At 40.6% G+C, this 24,205-nt stretch overlaps 1 protein-coding gene across 1 annotated transcript in view; it reads left to right on the top strand.

The window, feature by feature from the left end:
* Positions 1-19,705, top strand: part of LOC149185617 (peptidyl-tRNA hydrolase, mitochondrial-like) — a 33,088-nt gene extending 13,383 nt beyond the window's left edge. The window contains exons 3-6 of the mRNA XM_089410740.1: positions 18,425-18,483; positions 18,601-18,677; positions 18,987-19,149; positions 19,269-19,705. Of these exons, the coding sequence (XP_089266866.1) occupies positions 18,425-18,483; positions 18,601-18,677; positions 18,987-19,133 (283 nt within the window). The 3' untranslated portion in view covers positions 19,134-19,149; positions 19,269-19,705. The remainder of the gene's footprint in view (positions 1-18,424; positions 18,484-18,600; positions 18,678-18,986; positions 19,150-19,268) is intronic.
* Positions 19,706-24,205: the final 4,500 nt, after the last annotated feature.

Genomic DNA, 24,205 nt, shown 5'->3' with positions numbered 1-24,205 from the left:
GCTCCCGAAAATAACTGAAATCCGACAAAATTTTTTTATTTTATTTTTATTTTTTATAAAGCAAAAGTAAAAAATGAAATCTAAAATTTATCTAAAACTAGACTATAAAAATAAAACTAAATCTAAAATCCTTTATTTTTTATATTATAAAAATGAAAAAAAAAAAAAAAAATGCTAAGTCAAAATTTAAAAAAAAAAACTAAAATCTAAATCCTAAAGCAAAATCGCATTTTTTTTTTATTTTCATATGTATATTTTTAAAAGAAACAAAAATGAAATGAAATCTAATTTGACTAAATTAAAATCGATTTTTTAATTCTAAATCTAAAACAAAATAAAGCTATGTCCTAAACCAAACAAATCTTTTTTTTTGATTTAAGAATTTAAAATTAACAAAAAGAAACTTAAAAGAATTAAAATCTAAAAAATGCGTAACTAAAAAAAACCTAAGCTATACCTATGGAAAACGTAAACCTACGAATCACGTGATATCAAAAATGTTAACCTATGTGAATACATACAACCCCAAAACGCGTTATATAACCATAAAAGAAATCTCGATTTACCTGTTCCGGATCAAATTCGATTACCTTTTCATGAATCGATTTTACCTGCGGATTTCGAATGGCGCAATGGAGCACGTAACTTCCACAAGACACGATGAGAGACGGCAAACGATTTTATGAGAGAAACTTACCTGGGCCGAGGGTGAAGCTGAACGTTTTTATACCTGAAATCTCCTGCGCGATTTTTGTTTTTTGAAACCAGATTTGCGGCTTCAGCATCAGACGGCGGAAAGAATTGAATTGGATCCTCTGTCGAAACTGAAAACTCAGGCTTCAATCGACGTTAAATCCGGAATATCTGAAAGCTCCACGCACGGCGCTGAGCAGTCCAGCGTTGAAAAAATTCGATTTGGATTGAAATCGACTTAACCCTTACGCTCTCAGCATTCTATGAATTCGTTCTCAGCATAGTCGTGTACTGAAAACCTGAGCAAATGGCAATGAATGCGATTTGGAGCTGCACACTATTATCTTCTCACGATTTTGATACCCAGGCCCACAGTTTTGCCGATTTATTGATCCACAGGTTTCTCAGTCTCATATCAGTACTTTGGCAGCCTCGTTTTCAAACATCTGGTGCTGAGATTTGCATTTACGTTCCTCCAACAACGATTTTATAAAATTGCATCAACATTTTTCTTTCCTCATTAGCCAGATAATAATAGATCAGCACAATATGAAATGCCCTAGGGCATCTGAAACCTCGAGCTTAGTGCGGAAGGACTGCTGGCGTAACAAGATCACCAAAGGAAAAAATACACCTGAAACCAAAAAAAACTGGAAAACCCTAATTAAACCTGATAAAAGCAAAACTCAAAAACCTAGATCAGAAAAATTCGAAACCCTAAGACCGCTGATTTAATGTACAGATTTGGCCCCTTAACAGCCAGATTCGGCAATAAGCACGGAAATATTTTAAAGAAACAAAAATTTTAGATTGTCACTGTGAAGAACTTCAGAAAATCTCTCGTGCAAATTAAAAAATAAACTGAATGATAAACCCAGGATCAAATCCAACTGGGCTCAACACAAAATGCTTGCGGGAGTTGGCTGGTTCAGCCGAGAACTTCCCCGAACGCCCACAAAATTTCCTTCAATGATGTTTTCTGCACAGCTCAAAACAACTGTCAATAAAGAGGGCAAAAATGCTGCTAGATCTCAGGAAGTAATGGAGATACTTGCCATTACTTCAGAAACCCTAACAGCACCCAAACCCCAGCAAGTGAACAAGATACCTGTGCTCACAATACTTTACAAAAAGCTATTATTAACGACTGAAAAAATCATATGCAGAAAATGAAACAATCTCACAGCATTTTAAGAGAGTAACACCAGCAAGATATGGACCCCAAAGTCTTCTTTTATTAACCAGAAACAGATTTACAAGAGAGCTTCTTCAGTATCAGACTCACAGATCGAATGATCTGAAATGACCACCTAAGACCCTATATAAAGGAAATGATCTCAACGGCTAGTTCGAATGATCCATGTAGAAATGATCTCGACCGTTGATGAGGATCAAGACATCTCTTGATCTCATCCGTCGATTTATTCACTTAAATTTTTTAATTTTTTATTATTTATTATTTTATTTTATTTCTTAAATTTTTAAATTTTTAAAATTTTTTTATTATTTTTTATTTATTTCATTTTTTAAATTTTTAAATTTTTAAATTTTTTATTATTTATTATTTTATTTTATTTTTTTAAATGGATCATCGAACTAAGCCTTTGGAAACATCACCTAGGACCTAGGACTTAGGACTCATGAGGGGATTTAAAACATTTTTCGACCCTCAAGACACATTTCATCATGATTTTTTTTACAAATATACATCTCAAGGGGACAAACCCACTTAGTACAGACCCTCATAGACCACCCAGTTCTGCGACACAACTATAATCTAGCAGATCAACACGCTAGGATTCTCCTAAAGTTCTAATGACAAAATCCATCCCGGCTTTGGGGTCAGGTTTGAAGGAAAACTCTGCCGATCCATGGATCGGTGAGACGAAAAACCTTCCGGGACGTAGATTACCACCAGAAAGTTAGGTCCACCTAGGAAATTTACATACATGACTCATGTCTGCTAAGATTATTTACAATTCATACATGCAGACTGGGTTTACAATTAGATTGATCAAGCTGCTGATGACTGCTGGATGGCACGGACACGCTGATCAGGTGCTGCCCCTTTCTTGCAAAGAAAAGGGGGGTGTACTGCATGGGTAGTTGACCGGTAGAGGTCAACAACCCTGAAAGAGCAAATGGGTACTAGAGAGAGGCTCCTCTCTAAGATTAGTAAGAAACCTATAAGAAGCAAGCTTAAAGCAGAAATCCTTGCAGAAAATGAAATAAGTGGAGTCGCCACTTGAACAAGAATCTAACTCTAGAATCCAACATGCAAAAACCAAAAGTTAGTCAATTTCCCAAGTACAAGAAGACTTGTCCCCGACAACGACACCAAAAATGTTGACCCTGCCGCCTACACCTAACTACAAGTTAGTGAGAAAAAGCCTTCAACCCCACAAAGTGTCGTTGTTGGTAGGGGACTCAGAGAATGGGCTGTCACACTAATCCCGACTCTCTCCATTTGAGCTATCTCCTAGGTTAGCTAAGGGGGTTGGCCCTAATGAAAATTTAAGTAAAAAAAGATGAGTTTCTAGGAGAATTGTTAGAGTTAAATAGATTATTTCTTTAAGATTTATAAGAAAAACTAATATGAGCAATAACCATAAATACATAAGATAAACATGAAATACATAAACAACCAGTGCCTTCAAAGTATTGCTCTTTAAGAAATGAAATTGTATTTGCTTAGAATGAAGTGAAATGCTTTCAAATGGAAAGCCAAAATAATCCTGAAAAGTGAAACAATAAATTGTTAGCACAAGATATTATAAATGCTTTCAAGATGAATAAGTCTACAAATCAAAGCATGGAAACTATCTTGCTCAAAAGGATACAAAAATGACTCAAATGTTAGACCAAGATGACAACATACAATTAAGTTTGCAACCCAAAATAATAGTACTTGAAAGTGAAGTCAACCATTCATGACAATACGCAATTAAACCACAAGATGAATCAATTTCCAAGTACAAGAAAAATTAAACTTGTTGCAAAATTAAAAGGAATTACAATGTTTGCATCCAAAGTGCCTCTTAAAATAAGATTTTCATGTGAGACTTTAAACCATCAAGATAGCAAGAAATTTAATAACTTTGCAAACAAAGCAAATGTGATGGAATGAGTTCTTGGTTTATTTTATTAGTTAGTGCTAAGGAAAAGTTACAATTGAACTCTAGTCCTTAGACCTAATCCTCGCCCAAATATTTGGATCTCACAATGAAGAGCCAATAGAGGTAGAGGGTCCCTAAAAGTCTATTCAACTAACTTAAGTTGGAGGGAAGTTTTAGCGAAGCTTGGGGCTTTTCTATACTAAAATGCCTAAATGAAGTGCAAATTGTGTTAATTCCCTAAATTAAACTAATATTTCATGCAAATGCTTCAAAGAGAAATAGTTTGCAAAATTTGAGAGCATATGCATGTGGGAATTAGTAAAATTTTGCATGTGGAGTGAAATGTGTTATTTTAAGCATGCATAATATGAAATTAAAAGCTAGAAAGCTAAGAAAAATTAAAAGCAATATTAGGTCACCCAAAAGAATCTCTTCTCTAAATGAGGAAGGGAGATGCTATGGGAAAAATCCCAAGCTCCCTCCAACAAAGTATTTTTTTCTTTTATTAGCGCTTAAAGCAGGTAAAAATGCCTCTAAGAGGGCGGCCCACAATACGAGAGAGATCTTTACAAAGATGGGACTCTAACAAAACTAGACTCTCTCCCCAAAAATATAGCAACAACAAACTTGAAGATTGAAAAAACTCTCCAAAAGAGATTCACAAGGCTCAAAAGGCCCACGGCCTCTATGAGTTTGCAATTTTCTCCCAAGTGTTTATGGCCTCCCTAGAAATTAGTCTTTGGATAGCGTGAGGGGGTCCTGCATACACACGAGTCAGTAGTTTTCCAAAGCTTCTCCGCAAGCTCCTAATGCTCAAGCCTATGTGCTGCAAAACACAAAAAAAATACCAATTGTCAGTGTGAAATTAGGGAAAAGAAACCAAAACTAAACTTAGAATTTAATTTACAAAGTACTAGCTCAAGTAATGGGAGTGAACCCCATACTTGCCTAACTTTAGAAATGACTCTTGAATAAGAGATATAACTTTGAAAGAACCAAAATCGAAGAAGTATTTTTGAATTTAAATGTTTGACCAAGTAGCTATAGACTAAAAAAACTCCCTTTTGTTCTTCGTTGGATAGAAAACTTGGAGCGAAAAAATGATTGAGTCTTGGATTGTTGTGACTTTAGGAGTGAGTTGATCTAATTGAGATTTCTCCCACTTCGAGATGGATTCCTGCACACAATACAAAAGATATTTCCCACACACTTGAACATGTTTTAGTTTGCACAAGATTAGAGCAATATAATGAATAAGAAACACTTGTCATTCCATCATAAAATTAAAATTTGGCATATAAGGGAAGAAGAAAATGATGTCCACTTGCCAGAATTCAGTTTTTACACTTGGTATTGGAGCTTCATTCAAAAAATTCGAATTTCTCTTTGGGATTGTCACCTCATGCCACTTGTTTAATCACTTCTACATTGAGATTGACTCCAATGCCATTTGTCATTGTCATTCTTCATTGGGATTTGCTCCCAACTCTCTATATAATAGAACCATGGGCTCTCACATTGTATCAAGTAATATGAGCTATTGTGCTTGAGGAGCCTTTGTGGGATTCTATTCACTACTTGCAATATAATACAACAACCTTTGCAGTAAAGCGTGATGGTGTTTTTCTCCTTGCACGTGTGGTAAATTCTTGACTTGTTGTTATGCTTCTATTTATTTCCTCATGTCATTATTTCTTTCATTCTTGTTTTAAGTTATGTTAGTATGTAGCTATCTCATATTAGCAAAAGAATTAATTATTTGCTTTAGGAAAAGAAATCTTCTAGTGGATAATAGATGTATCTCTAGGAATTCTTTCCACTGCACTTATTTAATTAATTTCATGTCGATTTAATGATTTGTGGTGAAGTTTTGTAGATGAATCATTATTTGGTCAAGCTTTTCAAGCGTGAGGAGAAATTCTCGGAGGAATCAACCCATTCTTGAAAAATATTCAAGGAGAACCCGCATGTTTTGAATTCCAAAGTCTCATCTATATCTTATTTGTGTCCTGCTGGGATTCTTTCAAATTTTTTGAAGCTTTTATTTCTTGCATCAAAATATCAAACTCGGAAAAAAATATTTTTTACGCATTGTACTTCATTTATCAATATCTAGCTATTTCAAAGAGCTAAGTTATGGCTACTCAAAGAGGGGAGCTTGCTCATACTTATTGGCCTAGCCTCTTGTAGATTATTTTTGTAACATACTTTGTTGTCATCTTGGTCTAACATTTGAGTTATTTTCGTATCTTTTTGAGCAACATAGTTTCCATGCTTTGATTTGTAGACTTATTCATCTTGAAAGCGTTTATAATATCTTGTGCTAACAATTTAATGTTTCACTTTTCAGGGTTATTTTGGCTTTCCATTTGAAAACATTTCACTACATTTTATGCAAAATACAATTTCATTTATTAAAGAGCAAATACTTGGAAGACACTGGTTGTTTATGTATTTCGTGCTTATCTTATGATAGTTATTGCTCATATCAGTTTTTTGCTTGTAAATCTTAAAGAACACTGCACATGAGATGTGGATGGCTCTTCAGAATTTGTTCCAGAATAAGAACGAGAACCAGGTACTATTATTGGAGGATAAGTTGAAGTCCACCAAGATGATATAAGGTGAAGGAGTGACTTTGTATCTAACGAGCTTGTCTCAGGTCAAAGATGAGCTTGCTTTCGTCGGTGTGACTATTTCAGATTCTAATAAGTTGAGGATTGCTTTGAAAGGGTTCACCAAGGAATGGATTGCCAAAGAGAAGTTGCCAGACTGGAATAGACTGTGGGATGATTTTATTTAGGAAGAGTTACGAGATGAGGATCTTCATTCAAAGAAGAGGGCTTCATATGACGGCATGGCACTCGAAGCACGAATGAAGGGTAAGCACAAGAAGGACTTGAGTAAAGTCAAGTGTTTCCATTGTGGCGAGATGGGTCATTTTTCATTGAGATGTCTGATGAAGAAGAAGGGAGACGACGAGAAGAAGAAAGGGAAGCAGGTTGCTGATGTTGCCACCTCTACTGAGATAGATGCTGTCATTAGAAGGTTGAAGGAGGAGGACTTTGCCATGATCTCTTATTTCTCGCAGGGTACTATCGATGAGGATGGATGGTACGTGGACAGTGGTGCATCGAAACATATGACAGGGTCACAGGAGGTTTTCAAGACTCCAGCTGAATGGGACTCGAAGTTGCAAATGGTGTTGGGTGACAAGAGTTAGAAGGAGATCTGAGGATCGGGAGTTGTGCCATTGAAGATGGAGACAGGACGGGTGATGTGGGTCTAGGATGTACTATTTGTACCAGGACTCAGATATAGTGTGATATCTGTCTCAATGATCGAGAAGAAGGGATTTGAGGTCTTGTTCCAGGATAGGAAGGCAAGACTCAGGCCTAGAGGCTCTAGTTGTTGAAGTTTCTAAGTTTACTTAGTTAGAAACCCTCCATGCACTTTATCTGATTTATTACTACCTACATGTTATTTTCCTTAACAAGTTATTTACAATGTAAATACTGAAAATAAACACTAGTGCATGCTCAACATATTACAAATCAACAACTAAAAGAAACAGAAACAAACACACAATATGACACCATTATTTTTTGGACTAATGTCTCCAGAAAAACCCAATGTGGGAAATTGGTGCAGCTATCTGAGGGTTTTCTTATTAAGAAATATTAGAGTACAATCCGGGTGCCGAAACTGGCTTACCCAATAGAGAATTTCCTTGGCAATAATACGTCTCAGTTTCTAACAAATCTTTTGGCTGAAACCCTGGATAATCCTTTCGAAAACTACTCAGCACAAATCTTCCCCAGAAACCCCAGCATCAGCCTTTCTCTAGACTGCGTTAGCCCCTCTCTGCCTCACGCTGGCTCTGCGTCACCCCAGATGGGTCTGCGTCAGCCCTAGGAGGACCTGTGTCAGCCCTCTAGCCCTCTGCGTCAGTAATGCTGGCCTCTCTAAGGCTCTGCGCAGCTCCCTGCTGGCTCTGCGTGGCCTTCCGTGATCCTTGACTGGCTCTGCCTCACTCTCCTTGGCTACTGCGCTGCTCTCTCGGCACTATCTCTGCCTTTCTATCTCTCTATACTCAAATTCCCCTCAGTTGCATCTCCCGATCACTAATTCTATCTCTTTTACCAACCCTGCTCTAGAGAATAGAATGACTGATCACTCTGGTGTATTCTCCAAGTGACCCTTAAGCCTCCTCTTATACTTTTCCTGTTGACATATTAACGGTTGAGATTAAGTCCCTAATCAACGGCTAAGATTAGATCTGGCTTGATCCATGTCTTTTGGACCATTCCAAATTCATATTAATACACATTAATATTTTATTTTCCCTAAGTTTAGACTTAGAGACTCCATTAAAAATATTAATTATTTTAATATATCCTGATATGTTTAGAATTTGCCCAAACCCTTTATGGGTATTGGAGATCTCATGTGCCCCAACCTCTCCACCAAATTTCGTGGCTAGAGCACATTCGATGCTATCCTAAATCAACACTCCCTCTTAGTGAGGACTGTGCTCTAGCAATACTCCTTACTGAGTATTACTCTGATCATCCGGCATCGGTACCTGTGCTGATGCTAGGCCTTCTTTCCCAACATCCTCTGCACTGCTACATCCTGTACTGCTGCCCATGGTTCTGCCATTGCCACTGCTACATTTGTGCGACAGCTCCCTGTGCATCCGTGCTGCTGCTGGTCCTTTCTCCCAGCATTGCATCCGCATTGCACCTCGTCTCATCATGTTGCCCACTGCTGCACTACAACTCAGTTACTGAGATGTAAGTAATTGATCTCCCAATCTGACCTCCTTGTTGAGCTAGAGACACCCATTGATGCTGAAGCTCCCTCTGCCACTGACAAGTGCTCCCTCTCTGACCTCTATGCTGCTGCAACAACTCCCTGCATCTCGCACCGTTTCACACCTCTCTATGCCATCCTGCAGTGGTGCAACACTCCTGTGCCTCTTGCACTACTGCAGCCTTGCGCTGTCTCGGGACTCCTGCACTGTAGCTCTCTCTGCCGCTCCATCCACATCCGTCTCTACCCGACTCAGCTAGTCCTGCTACTCCTCTTCGGGGCTCCCGTAGCAATTCAAGATGCTGGGTACCTCGAGGATCTTGCCCATCATTACTTGTAGTCCGCCTGACTACAACTCGATGTCTCCCAACTTCTTCTCAAGTGGCACATGTACACTCATGGCACAGTCATCGTCTGTCAAAACATCCTTCTCTGCTCGTGTTGGCGCTGCCTTAGTCTCGAAAGACTCTCCATTACTCCTCTTCCTTAGACACTAGGTCGCATAATGACCCAGCTCCCCACAGTGGAAGCACTTGATCTTGGAGAGATCTTTCTTCTTCCACTTTTCTTGCTTTCCCTCAGATGCTAGGGCCACATCTTCATCCTCCTGCTTGACTTTGATCCCCTTGCTGCTACTACCCGTCTTCAACTGCCGTTTGATCTCTTCCCGGCAAAGCGCTGCCCACATCTCGTCCCAAGGTGGGAGAGCCCCTCTGCCCAGTATACTCTGGACAAACACCTCCCAGTCTTCTGAGGCAGTGTTTAGGGTTGTCCTCACCATCAACGCTTGATCCTGTGTCGCCTCTATAGCAGTCAACTGATCTCAGATCTCATTCAGTCCTCCGAGGAAGGTGTCAGTCGTCTCTCCCTTCTTAATTTGGTACGACCTCAACTGATTCTCAAGCAACATTCTTCTCTGCACAGAAGTATGCTGGTATAGCTTCTTGAGAGCCTCCCACATCTCAAATGTCGTTTCCTTCTCGGCTATATGTGGTACTAAATGATCCTTGACCCCGTCAAGGATAATGCTCTTGGTCCTCGCCATCGCCTCCTCATACTTGTCATTATCATTGGGGTCGACTAGGATAGCTATTACCTTCAAGGCGAAGTTCTTGACACGATTCCTGTCAAGTATGGATAAGATTCTGGCCTCTCAGACTGCGAAGTTCGATGCTTTGTCCAGTCTATCCTGGCCTCTTACTCCATGTAGTGCCATGATGCTCCTCTACTTCCCTCCTAGAAGTTCTTTGTTCGACTCCTCTGAGTCTCTACTTTCCTTCTGGAATTTCTCTTCTGGACTCCCTTTGAGTCCTGATTTCCCTCCTGCAAATCCTTCTGCCGCTGTCGAGATGCCCCCTACTCTGATCGTCTTGTGTAACTGCACCACTAATTCAGGTTCCTCAGCTAGAAACCCTCGGTAGAAACTCCTTTGGCCTTGCTTTGTACCTCACTAGCTCCGCTCTGCAATATTCCCGCAACCTTCTAAACCCTAGGAACTTGAAGGTGAGAGCTCCTAGACTCTGCACAATGCCGGCACCATCAACCCGACCTCCTTAGCCAACTATGTTAGCCTTCCAAGCTACTGCGTGGCTCTGCGTGAGGCTCCCTTTTCCTCCTTAGCTTCTGCGCTGCCTCTTCTCAACTCACCCTTGATGACGCAAGCACTGTGTCACCCATCCCTTGTTGTTGCTTTGCTAGAAACAACTTATGTCACCTTAGGACAACTGTTTTTGGCTGCTAGTGTTCCGCTAGGCTAACGTCTTTAGTCCTCCTGTGATCTGCAATCACGCTCTGATACCATGTTGAAGTTTCTAAGTTTACTTAGTTAGAAACCCTCCATGCACTTTATCTGATTTATTCCTACCTACTTGTTATTTTCCTTAACAAGTTATTTACAATGTAAATACTGAAAATAAACACTAGTGCATGCTCAACATATTACAGATCAGCAACTAAAAGAAACAGAAACAAACACACCATATGACACCATTATTTTTGGACTAATGTCCCCGGAAAAACCTAATGTGGGAAAACCGGTGCAGCTATCTGAGGGTTTTCTTATTAAGAAATATCAGAGTACAATCTGGGTGCCGAAACTGGCCTACCCAACAGAGAATTTCCTTGGCAGTAATACCTCTCAGTTTTTGACAAATCTTTTGGCTAAAACCCTGGATAATCCTTTCGACAACTACTCAACGCAAATTTGCCCCAGAAACCCCAACATCAGCCTCTCTTTGGATTGCGTCAGCCCCTCTCTGCCTCACGCTGGCTCTACGTCAGCCCTTGGAGGCCCTGTGTTAGCCCTTTGGCTCTCTGCGTCAGCAACGCTAGCCTCTCTAAGGCTCTCCGCAACTCCCAGCTGCCTCTACATGGCCCTGCATGATCCTTGGCTGGTTCTGCATTAATCTCCTTGGCTACTACGCTGCTCTCCCGACACTATCTCTGCCTCTCTGTCTCTCTGTACTCAAATGCCCCTTAGCTGCATCTCCCCATCACTAATTCTATCTCTCTTAGCAAACTCCGCTCTAGAGAATAGAATGATTGATCACTCTGGGGTATTCTCCAAGCGACCCTCTAGCCTCCTCTTATACTTTTCCTGTTGGCATATCAACGACTAAGATTAGCTTTGGCTTGATCCATGTCTTTTGGACCATTCTAACACAGATTCATATTAATACACATTAATATGTTATTTTCCTGAAGTTTAGACTTAGGGACTCCATTAAAAATAATAATTATTTTAATATCTCCTGATCTGTTTAGAATCTGCCGAAACCCTTTCTGGGTATTGGAGATCTCATGTGCCCCAACCTCTCCACCAAATTTCGTGGCTAGAGCACATTTGATGCTACCCCAAATCAACACTAGCTCCGTAGGTATTGTGCTTGGAGTTAGAGAGCATGGTCTATACAGGCTGACGGGCAAGCCTATAGATCATGGGAAGAAGCAGGTGGAGCAAGTGTAGGTTCCAAAGAAGCAGTTGCAGGTGCTGGTTTCAGAGGAGCGGGTACAGGTTCCCAAGAAGAAGGTCCAGGTTCCATAGGCTCAGAGGGAGTTGAGTTCGGTGGGAGCTTGCAGATTTAGAGAGAAACTTTGTTGCCCAAGAAAGCACGTGGTTAGTGGGGAGCAAGTGTGTTTCCACATCTGCCAAGAAGGAATCATGGACGGATTGGAAAGCGATAGAGGAGGAGAAAAGGAAGCAGGATGCTTCTAGTGACAATGACACTTTAGAGAGAGGCGTAGTTCATGCTACAGGGATTGCTACAGTGGTGAGTGCCAAGAGTTGGGCGAGTAGTGATGATGATGATGAGTTACTTCCTAGTTTTTGAGTATCTTAGGAGGTACTCCAAGCTCTAAGGTTCAGGGTTTGGAGGGTGGAGCACCACAAGAGTCACTTGTGGGCTTCGAACCCAAGGTTGGGGTTTTACACCCATTGTGATTTGGGCCAAAACCATGGACACATTTCGACATGTGATGAATGAGGATGATAGTACTTGTCTTGATGAATCTGATGCAATGAAAATCATCCTATTATGAGTTGTAGAAATGGAGTTATGAATTTTTGAAGATAAGAAATGGGTTTGCACAAGAAGAGTCTAGGTCAGCTTGATGTTAATAAGCCATGTGACAACTTGTCAAGCCCTAATTGGAAGTTTTAAGGAATCCCTTCTTATGGATATAAATAGAAGGTGAGGAGAGTGTCATTACACACATCCAAAGTGAGCAACACATCACAAGAGGAGCTTGTTGAACAAAGACCAATTTTTTCTTGGCCGTAGGAAGGAAACCAACAAGGAAGAGGAAGGCTTTTAGGGTTGTTTTTGGTGACCAAATTGCAAAGAAGGAGGGCCGAGATACAAGGGTCAAGGTCTGAGGTGTTTAAGGGTTGATTTATGGGTGAACTGTCCCCAAACAAGGTTGCATAGACTTGTGGAGGAGATCTGGAGCATGCCGTAGTGAACTGGAGAGCCGAGGACAATTTGAGGGCTAGAACAACCCAAACTTGCAACAAACTAGCACAAACTCTCATGGAGGGACAACAGTAGCTCTAAGGAGCAAATCTGGGCAAAATTTAAGGGTTGGAAATGACTGTGGTTTTGCCCTAACCAGGCCAAGGTTGACAGCAGAGAAACATACCTTAAATAGTGAGCTAAAGGTATGTGGTGTAGTACATTCTTGTAGGTGTTGGATCTGTGTTATTGGATCAATTTGTCTAGAATCCTATGGGATCCATTTGGAGGACTTTTCGTGATGGTTGAAAGTGCCTCCTAGGAGCAGATCTTGCAGTGAGTGTATTCAGCATCATTGGTTTGTTGGAGGGCAATGTGTTGATAGCCCAAAGTAGCCCTAGAGCAGCATACAAGAAGGACGTTGATTGTTGTGTGATTGGGTGAAGTTTGTAGCCTAATGTGTAGTTCTTTGACGAACGAAAGAGGCTACTAGCTTGGTAGTTTGGAGCTTAGGTGTTGGCCAACCTAGAAGAGTAGATTGGGTCAGCCCATGTTCATTGTAGCATAAGCTATTTGCAGCAGTGATAGGAGGCAGCCCTCCTGGAGACTCTATGTGTTGTCTCTTGATGGACTAAGGGGTAGCTAGAGAGCAAAATGAAAGAGAAGGACCAACAGGACAAGATACGACATAGAGGCTGCAACGAGATTGTCATTGTATCTTGTATTCCATAGACTGTTGTATTATTCAAATTGGTTTAATATAACGAAGATTGGGTTGTACATATTTGTACAATATTTTGTAAAATGTTTTCTATATTTGTGCATGTGTGATTTACTACTTTATATTTTCCACTGTGCAAAGTAGTGCTGTTGAGATTCCTGGTTTGGTAGCGTCAAAGATTCTAAGATTCTAACTTAGACCCAAGATCATGGAAATTCAACAGGTGAGGGACCATAGGGTTGGCTCAGGTGGCGGTGAAAGTGGCATATTGAGCTATCTAGGGGCTGCAAGGGCCGTTGGCTGTTGACTGAGGATCATCTAGGAGAAATTTTTTCTCTTATGCATACTACCCACAGGTGGTGGGTAACAGTGCCCATTAGGTGTTGAACTTTATCTTCATGGACGTGGCTAGGGCATGTTAAAGGCAAGAAGGGGTGAAAAAGACTCTAAAGCAGGAGTTTTTCATGTATTCAGAGGTGTATTTCATCTCTAAAGAGGATGTTTGGGGTAAAGACATATTTTACATATTTGTAGCATATTTCACGTTTTAGATCCCTTGGGGTTGAAGACACATTATACAATGCACTACTACATATTTGCAAAGGTGTTTCACCTTTGAGGAGAGCCTTGTGGTGAGAACACTTGGCATTTCCTACATATTCGGAACAAATCTCTTTACATGGGGAGATTCCATGTGGTATTGTTGACATGGTCAAACCCTCAAATGAACAATAAATGCATGCTTTAAGAGCTCATGAAATAGAAAGATGACTGTTACCCACCATATCCCTAGGGGAAAATTTTTCTCCAAGGTGGTCCTCAGTCGGCAGCCAACAACCCCTTGCAGCCAACAGCTAGTTGATTGTGCCTTTTGTCCGCCACCTAAGCCAACCATGTGGTCCCTCGCCCATCTACCATGATCATATGTTTGAAGGTGGGCCTCCCGAATCTAAAGGTATGCCTTGTCATTTTGAAATTGAGTTGTGTAGTTTGCTTATCATGGATACTTTTGGGCATGAATTAATGGGGGGATTTGGTGGAAAGAATGGCTAGGTCTGTGCTTCTGTCCCCTAGACCCCTTTTAGGAATTAACCTTGGATTCTTGTCTTGCGGGATCTCTTTTACTGACCATTTGGTTTCAGGGATGGTATTTCACGGGAAACCCCGATTTTGGTTGGTGGTCATGTTCCCTTATCCGCTTATATTACCCTCTTTCCACTCATTATTACCCCATCCATCATTTCTCCCACTTGGATCCACATTCCTCCATCAGGTCCACATAGGGTCAACTTGCCCCTTTCCCTTGCCCACACCTTGGGTCATGGTTTGGAACGAAGCTCGAAGGTTGAAACAGCGAAAAAGAAAGTTAAAAGCATATATGGCCACATTCAACAGGAAATGTACCACAAAATGCAAAAGATGGCCGAGACAAAAACATTTAGCACGTGGGCAAAAGCCAATACATGAGCTCTACCCCATCATCATCGCCATCACCTTGGTGTCAAAAGGTTCTATGAGCCTCCTACATCGTATAGGAACCTGTGATTGTCCCAACCCTTGGTGTGTGATAAATCGCCCCATCTTAAAAGGGGGAATTCACTGCTATACCTTATACATCATGCTCTAACCCCTTGAGCCCTTAGCAGTTAATCAAAGAAAATCATAAAAAGGAAAAAGGCATATAAGGAAGGGTGGAAAAATCAAGGCCAGGGCATCTCATGTACCACGATTGTTCCCTCCTACAACTTATAAACCCAAGTGTGGCCTTCCCTCCTATTAGCTACCCCTATGCCTCAACATGTGACCCAGGGTTGCCCCCTCTCATTCCCTACCTCATTCACCTATCTACCACATGCCACCACCTTTTGACAGATGTACCTTGACTATATTATCCCCTTTAGAGGCGAAACCACCTGATAGGGTACTTGGTTAACCCCATTGGAAGTTTAGGAGACATTGGCACTCTCGAAGCCCATTATGGAAAGGCAGGCCATTATGAAGTCCCCACCTGTGGTCCATGATTAGGTAAGTTCATTTACTTGATTTCTCTAATGAATTGTTGTATTGGAAGCCTAGGGGACACGTTGGATCTTAAGCAGGATTGCAGATGGTTTCTATTTGGGGTTTGGTCTCCCTATACAGGGTCTTAATCCTCCAAAGGGCTACATTGGCACATATAGGGTGAGCGTTGAGAGCCATGGGCATCCATAGTAGCATATTTCACTTCATGTATCCCCACAACCATTCAAAGATTGCTCATGGTTCACTTATTGGACGAGGAGGATGCACCTGATCCATCGTGCCTAGCTGGCCCCAGACCTACACCACACAATTGACAAATGATCCAAGACTTCTACGATGATGTGACACCTCCTACATTGTCATCCTAGCCCTTGAGGGCAACCTACATGCATCTTTGACTTGTTTGGAAACCCATGAGGGCACTTGTGTGCCCCGATAGTCATTTGGAGCACCACATGTTATTACAAGGGGCCAACCCCTTGTCAATTGCTTTTGAGGTTCCTATTCTTCGTTATGGCACCCATGGACCTCATTAGGCCTCTTAGAGGGTCCTACGACATGCATATATTATTATTTGTCCTCTTGAGAGGCTTATCTTTTCACTTGTGAGCTAGTTTGGTGGGCTTGTCACCTAAGTTAGGTCATTTGCACATTACTTTATTTTTAGGGGCTAATGTAGGCTCATTAGCTAATTTGAAGTTCGAACTCCTAATTGGTGTATAAATAGGAGTTAAGTGGATTTATTTGTATCATCACTTGACTTGGGATCTCTTTATCTTTAGAGAATTTCGCATTTTTTCCTTGGAGGATTATTTTGGATGATGGATGAATTTTGATGTATGAATTTGAGCTATTTCTATCTTGGAGCTTCTTATTTGCAAATGCGATGCTGGTTGGATATACTCTCTAACATTGTAAGTGCAAATTTAACGTTATTTTCTTGTTGCTGCATCTATTTGAATTTCGCTATAATTAGGGCTAATTTTTGCATGTACGAAATGTGGAATTATGTCTCTATTTAGCTTATTCTTTGTATGGGCCATTGTTAGATGAATGAAATGCTCTAGAGATATGTTATCTTGATAAGCTTGCACCATTTGTATGAAGTATAAATGCTTGAAAGTCACTTTTCTTCTCTTCCCTCTAACATTGGATGAAGTTGACTTTTGTAGCCTCCTTGAACAAGAAACTAAATCCTTCTTTATTATTATCCTTGACTCCATATCCCCAAGTGAATTAGGCACTGGCCCCAAAAAAGGGTGATCATTTTAACCCTCTTTTTACCCCTTTTCTCTTTTTCTCTAGGTCTAGCCCCATTAGGTCACCTAGGGCATCAATTTCCCGAGAAACTAGCCACAAGGAAACTTCGATCTCCTACAGACAACTGCGTTGGTGGGTCCCTTTGCTCTCGTCCAAATTCAAAGCAATTCTAACAGTGTAATCTCCGGATACCTCAAGCCAAGTTTTGCCTAGGTGTTCCCAAGGCTAGAACCTAGTAGGATCAATTTGGCATCTTTGGGAGAAAATTCTTGTTTGGTTGTTTCCCCTCACCTTGGCCATGTTAAGAACATCATTGGTTGCCAAAATCCATTCCCTAACCTAGGTTGGGTCCACTGGGCCTCGTGCAGTCTCGTTCTTTACCAAAGCCTATTTAGCAAAGACTACTCGAGAATCCAAGTTCTTTAGGGATTGAGAACATATTTTATAGGTCTTATACTTCTATCTCAACCCTTCAATCCTCATGCCCTTTCCCTAGAAGATCAAGTCCCTTGCTTGAAGAGGAAGCAAGCCCTATCCTTCAAACTCTTCTGGAAAGGAAATCATTTGAGTCACTCCACCCCTCATTGATCTATACTCTATAAGTGACCTCCCAACTACCGGGTCTCCTTCCATCGGTGAAAGTCCGTAAAGAGTAGGGAGGCTTAGCTGTGGTGACAGTGGGCTAAGTCTCCAAAGTTTCCCTTGGCCTAGCAGTTGTCCTCATAGGAACCCCTTTTAGGTCCCCTGCTAGCTTGTGCGGTAACAATAACGTGTGGCAATGTCGACCTATGTTAGCATGTAAATTTTCACACAGTATTCTAGAAGCTCTCATCATCATAATGTCAGCCTATTCAAAGAATTTTATCCAATCAAAAGATATATTTGTAAGGGAGTGTACTTTAGGAGGAATCTAGGCCATTTTGAAGAATTCATATGTTATGGGAGAGTTGTTGGAGGGGAGCACTATAAAAGGGAATCATTGTCATTTCTTGAAGGTATGGTTGAAAGATAGGGAATTCCCTCTCAAGTACTTCATTGAATATTTTTTGGAAGATTTGGAAGAAGGGCATTGGTTCACGTTGAGGTTGTGATGGTGCATCTTGTTTAAGGGCTCTCACTTATTTTTGCATATTCTAAAATTTGTTTTGGACTAATTATGACATATCCATGGTATTTATGTCTTCTCCATCATATTTAAATGCTCTTGTTCTAGATCTGTTCTAACTCCATAACCCAATTGGGTAGGCACTAGTTTTGGTAAGTTCCAGCATCCATCTTATTCTAAAACTACCAAAGGACATTTCTTTTCTAGATTGCCCCCTCCCTTGCTCAAGAAAACCACTGGCCTAAAGTGAGTGGAAGAGTCACCAAGGTGACAATGGGAAAACTTCTTGAGCGCCCCTAGGGTTGTACTTTGTTAAAGGACTTTGTATCATTTGAAGTACAGGTTGAGGTAACACAAGGCTTCATTGTTTGGTGGCCTAAATAGTTCATCCTCCTAATTTTCATGTCTTTGGAATTTCCTTAGAGTTTCTGCTTTGTGCTTTCTCAGGAAACTAGGATGTAAGTCTTATCTTGAAAATAAGGATAGCTTTGTTCCTTCCTTATGATTTGATAGGAAGAGGTACATCTCCAACTCCAAGCTAAGGGGTTTCTTTTGCCCAGTGATGCCAACAACTCTAACGCCTTAATTTTATTAGCATTGAAGAAGATGCATTGATTATATTTTTTTTCTCTTTGTACTTATTTTCATATTTTTTTCTTTTAGTAAGTCTTCAGATTAATATAAGATGCATTTACTAAAAGAGGGAAGATTTCACTGTCAGCTTATCTCTTTATGTTCCCAGGGTGAAGAGTGTGATGCAAACTTTCAAAAAGATTCAGGACTTTGCTCGTCTGCGTATTGGTTAGGACTTACTCTTAAACACTCTTAAATTAGAAATAAATCTCTCCTCTTGCAGTGCTTTCAATTAAACAAAAGAGAAATCATACGAGTGAGGTATGTCTTTACTTGTGTTTACAGGTATTGGCAAGCCACCCGGCAATATGGATCCCAAGGCTTATTTGCTCCAAACATTTAGTTCAAGTGCTCGTGAAAAGGTACACATTTCTCCCATTATTTTCTATGATTTTGGTGATTTCTTGTTTGGATTTGAACATGAAAATTAGAATTGGCTTTTGCAATTAAAAATATATGAGAATATTTAAAGGGATTGACGATTGAAGAAAGAAAAACAAAATGAAACCTTGTAAATTAACAAAAGAAAATGTCATACCTACAGCAATAAGTCACATGAATTTGTCCAGGATTTATCATATTTTTGCTTCCTTTTCTGGATTATTAATACTTAGTCATAAAAACCGTAGCAGTAAAGAGCATTAGTTTTGATATGTTCTAAAATCAAACAGGTAAACATTGCCTTGAAAGAAGGAGTTGAAGCTGCAAGGCTTCTTACATCAGAAGGCTTTTCCGAGAGTGCTCGTCATTTTAACCTAAAGCAGAAGTATAAGCATCAAAAAGTTGATTATTTGGATTTTGGTAGAAAGAATTGCTAATTACATTAGTTGAACGGTAAGGAGGATTGTAAATATTTTTTCCATTTCTTCTCTATGTAGATGATCCAATCATGAATATATATGAATTAGATCATGGAAATCTAATAAGCATTAGATGTTGACCATTTTTAACAGGATATGGCTTGAGCATGGTTATGAGAGACTCAAATGACACTCAAATGTTAAACTTTCTTCTCTCCTATGCCTGCTGAAATTCATAACAGTTATCTATTACTCGCTCTTCAATCTTCAGTAATGCACATAACATGATGTCTTGTTCTGGATCGAAAGAAGAGAACTAATATAGGCTTCTGCAAGAAGTAATTTTAAACTCCATGCAATGAAAAAAGTCTTTGGAAGGGCAGCATCTTTTAAATAATTCTCCCTCCAGTCAATTTCTTAACAGAATTCATAAATCGTAGCTTTTTCCTTTACTGGAAAATATGGCAAGGTTACCAAAGTTTATATTTGAAGTAAGATATCTCACACATCTTGCAGTCATTTTACCCTACGTTATAATCTCAAAAATTCCCATATTTGCTCATTAATGGAAGCTATACAATATTTTGAAATTTGAAGGCCTCCTTGACATATTTTTTGTCATATTTATATTATTGCATGCTAAAGCTTAATTAAGGCAGTAAGAGCATTTTTTAACTTGAAAATCTTGTTAAAATCATTAAAGAATTGTACTCCGATACATACATTCACACCATATAATGGACACAACTATATGAGGACAATGAGATATTATTATTAAATTGACATATTTACAGTAGGGACAACTCTATGTCATGCCATCCTCCATCTTTTACAGTGAGTCTACATTCCTTTTATGCATTTTATATGCGTCTACGTTAGTTAGAGCATGGATTTCAAACTGATATAACTTCCTCTTAGGAAGCACAACGACTTCTTAATTAAGATATTTACTAGTATTGCATTTGTGTTTTAAATCCCCCCCTTCAAAGCATTAATCCGCAGCATATATTCTGAGTCTCCATTCTGCTATAATAATCCAAGCTTCATGTCTGGTATTATACCTTGTTGAATTATATCTCTCTCTTGCATGTACACATCTACTCATTGTCAAGATGTCTACTCTTACTTTTGGAACTCGATATCTGTTAAATTATGGTATGTTCTATGCTTAGAGCAGTTTACTTATTTTTCTTCTTATTAGCCACAGATTAGCAATCACATATACATTAAGTAAAGTGCAGATAGAACATTAAATGATCAACATAAAACAAGCCAAGACAAGAGACACAAGATGTGGCGGCTAGCTAGGGACAAACCCCAATGCGGGGAAACCCTTTGATCAAATCTTCTTTTATCTTCAATAGTCCAGCAAAGAGAAATAGTACAAAATCTGAATTCTGTAATTTTATATCAGCAGCAGCAAACCCTAAATCAACAAAGTCAAACTTGGTCAAACTAGCTGAAATTGACCTCTAAAATGCTTGGTCAATTTCCGGTCATCTTGTCCTTGAACAGCCTGAAGGAACAGCCCTTGAACAGCCCCAAAAGTACAGTCAATTTGCAAATTTCTGAAGTCAACTGCAGCCCTAAACTAGGGCAGTCAACACCAGTCAAACCAAAGGTTAGATCACCTCAGTTTTCGTGCCAAAATTGTGGCCTGCCTAGGAGAGGCAACCACATCCAATCTACACTTCTGGAAGGTCAACGCTTGGTCAACGCTAGTCAAAGAGATGACTTGCTGCCCTAGCATCCTTCTTTCTGCGGCTTCCTTGCCCTAGGACGTTTTCCTTTCAGCCACACGTGTGAGAGAGAGAGAGAGGCTCCTTTTATGCGTAGGGGAGAGAGAGAGAAGATGAGTGAATTGAATTGTCCAAATGAGGAGAATGCTCCTTGTATTTATATGCAAACGTTGAGGTTGAATAGATGTGACTGTTGGGCTTCTGAGCCTACATAAGTTTGCTGGCCGACCTTGACAATTTGTCCATAATCAAAATAAATTCATATCTCCATAAATACTTATCAGAATCGGATGATCTTTAGATCAATCCTACACCTCTCGATGAGAGGAATCTAGGAAAAATATCAGAAGCCATAAATGAGGTGATCCACATGGAGTTTGGCCTTAGTTTCCAATTTTAACAGTCCCTCTCAACTAGGGAGAACTTCATCTGCAATGCATCGAACCGTCTCTGCTATCCATCCATCAAATGCGCTGTCCTATACAACTTGACCCCACTCTGCTCTGCGCTGCTTTCTTTTGCTCTGCTTTGCTCGAACTATGAAGAAGAAGAAATGATCGAGGATGTATCATACCATCCTCCACTGACCCGAAGTCAGTCTCAGAGTGTGAACCACTCTCACTGATCCCAAATCAGTATCATTGATCCCAGATCAATGGAGGTCATCCTAGCATAGGGAGTATGGTAGATACAGCGATGCGTCCATCGATAGTACTACTATGGTCCCTATCCTCATTTCCCTGCTCATTGATCAGATGAGAGGTACTTCCCATGAGTCCCAGATTGCATGGGTAGGATGCCTCGACAGGAGAACTAATCATCCCATCCACAAGAGAACGAATCATCCTGTCCAGTGAATGCCACGGAGAACTAATCATCCTGGCCTACAGGAGAACTAATCATCCTGTTCCACAGTCGTCATGGAGAACGAATCATCTTGGCCCACAGGAGAACTAATCATCCTATTCCACAGTCACCACGGGGTGTCACAGGGGAAGGTTGAACCTTTACCCTGTACATAGTGCACCACCAGGGGACGGTGAGTCGCCCTGTGGTCACATGTCGCTCCAAGAAGTACCCCGCGTCCGCCTGGAGCTCCCAGAGCTTAATACATCATACTCGACCCTCATAAGAGGGTCTCTGAACGACACCAAGTCGTTCTTGAAAAGTCAGGAATTTGACCTTTCCTAAGGGCTTTGTCAAAAATGTCGGCGACTTGTTCATCTGTACTGATATGTTGGAGCCTTATTGTTGCTCACTGCACCATATCTCGAATATAGTGGTCCCTGATATCGATATGCTTGGAGCGATCATGAAATACGGGATTCTCTGATAAACAGATCTCGCTCTAGTTGTCACATAGAATCACGGCGGCATCCAATATAAATCCAAATAGCTCACTGAAGAGCTTTTGCAACCAGACTGCCTCACAGGAGGCCATGCTAGCAGCAATGTACTCTACCTCGGTGATGCTCAAAGCCACCGACTTCTGCTTCCTGCTCATCCAGGATATCAAGGTAGATCCTAAAGAGAAACAGCACCTGGAAGTGCTCTTTCGGCCCACCACACTGCCTGCCCAATCAGCATCAGTATACCCAAGTAGTCTCACATCTCCAGCAGTGTATGTCAACCCATGAGTGATTGTGCCACGAAGATATCTCAACAAATTCTTGGCACCAATCCAATGTGAGTGGTGAGGCTCAACCATATGTTGACTCAATGTGTTAACTGCAAAGCATATATCAGAATGGGAGTTGACCAAGAATATTAATGCTCCGACGAGTTGATAATACTTGATAGCATTTCGTAAAACAAGTCCGGCAACACTATCGCTTAACTTCTTGAAGTCAAGCTCCATCGGGGTAGTTACGGGCTTGCAGTCCACCATGCCGAATCTCTCCAATATCTTCACCACATATTTTCCTTGAGATAGGAAAATCTCCCCTGGTTTCTACCAGACTTCTAGTCTTAGGAAATAGTGCATAAGTCCTAGGTCTTTCATTTCGAACCCAGAAGCCAGCAACCTCTTACATTCGTGAATGAGAGGGTCTGCACCTGTTAGAAAGAGGTTGTCAACATATAGCACCAGTATGAGAGGCTTGTTATCTATAACCTTAAAGTAAAGGTTACAATCGACTTCACTCCTAGTGAATCCCAGCTTCATCAAGTAGCTATCGATCCTCTCATACCATGCTCGGGGTGCTTGCTTTAGCCCATAGAGGGCCTTCTTCAACCTGCACACATGAGATTCTCGATCATAAATCTCAAATCCTTCGGGTTGCTCCACATAGACCTCCTCTTTGATCGAACCATGTAAGAATGTAGTCTTGACATCCATCTGATGTAGATTCCATCCTTGTGAAGAAGCAAGGGCTATGATCAATGAATGGTGGTATATCGGGCAACAGGTACAAATATCTCGTCCTAGTCAATATGTTCCTTTTGGGAGAAGCCACGAGCAACAAAACGAGCCTTATACTTTTCCGCACTTCCATCAATTGCATGCTTTATCTTGTAAAGCCATTTTGAAATGACAACTGCTTTGTCTTGGGGTCTGGGGACCACATCCCAAACATCGTTTTTCATAATGGACTCATATTCCTCGGTCATAGCATCCTTCCATACTTGATGCTTGAAGGCATCTGTGAATGACGAAGGCTCATTTTGGATGATCGTGCTCATGATGGTCAGGTATCCCTGATACTTGTTCGGCTTCTTACTTTCATGGAAGGTTCCTTAGGGTGCAATGTGTCATTCAACATCATCAAGTGTCCCTCTAAGCCATGAAGGCCTCTTCCTAGAAGAAGAAGGCTCTTGCGAAGGAGGATCAATAGGATCCATAGGTTCTTCCACATTGGGCATCGTCTCATCTTCCTTTTCCTTCGGTTCCCTGGTGTCAACTTGTTTAGATCCCCTTAAAGTAAGAAGATTGTCTACCTTGCTAAGAGCCATATCTTCATCAAAGGTGACATCGTGACTAATTTCGACTTCCCTTTGACCAGCTACATAGATTCTATAGCCCTTAGTATTTTCACTATAGCCCACGAAGATTCCTTTCTTTCTAGATGCACCCAATTTATTCCTTTTTTCTTTAGGCACATGAAAATATATGGGGCTTCAAAAATTCTAAAATGAGATATGTCAGGTTTCTTACCGGTGAACATTTATTCGGGAGTCTTGGACCCCAATGCTTGATGAGGGCATTGGTTTTGTACATATACGGTGGTATTTGCAGCTTCGGCCCATAGAAACTTTTAAAGTCTTTGATCATGGAGCATAGCACGGACAACTTCCACAATTGTACGATTCTTCCTTTCTGCCACACCATTCTGCTCAGGAGTGTATGGTGTA

Source organism: Pinus tabuliformis, chromosome 3_1, assembly GCF_031772625.1.
Source record: "Pinus tabuliformis cultivar Carrire ecotype Pingquan chromosome 3_1, CPIR1, whole genome shotgun sequence".
Classification (NCBI taxonomy): Eukaryota; Viridiplantae; Streptophyta; class Pinopsida; order Pinales; family Pinaceae; genus Pinus; species Pinus tabuliformis.
The sequence above is the reverse complement of the archived record's forward strand: the minus strand, read 5'-3'. Positions and strand labels throughout refer to the sequence as shown.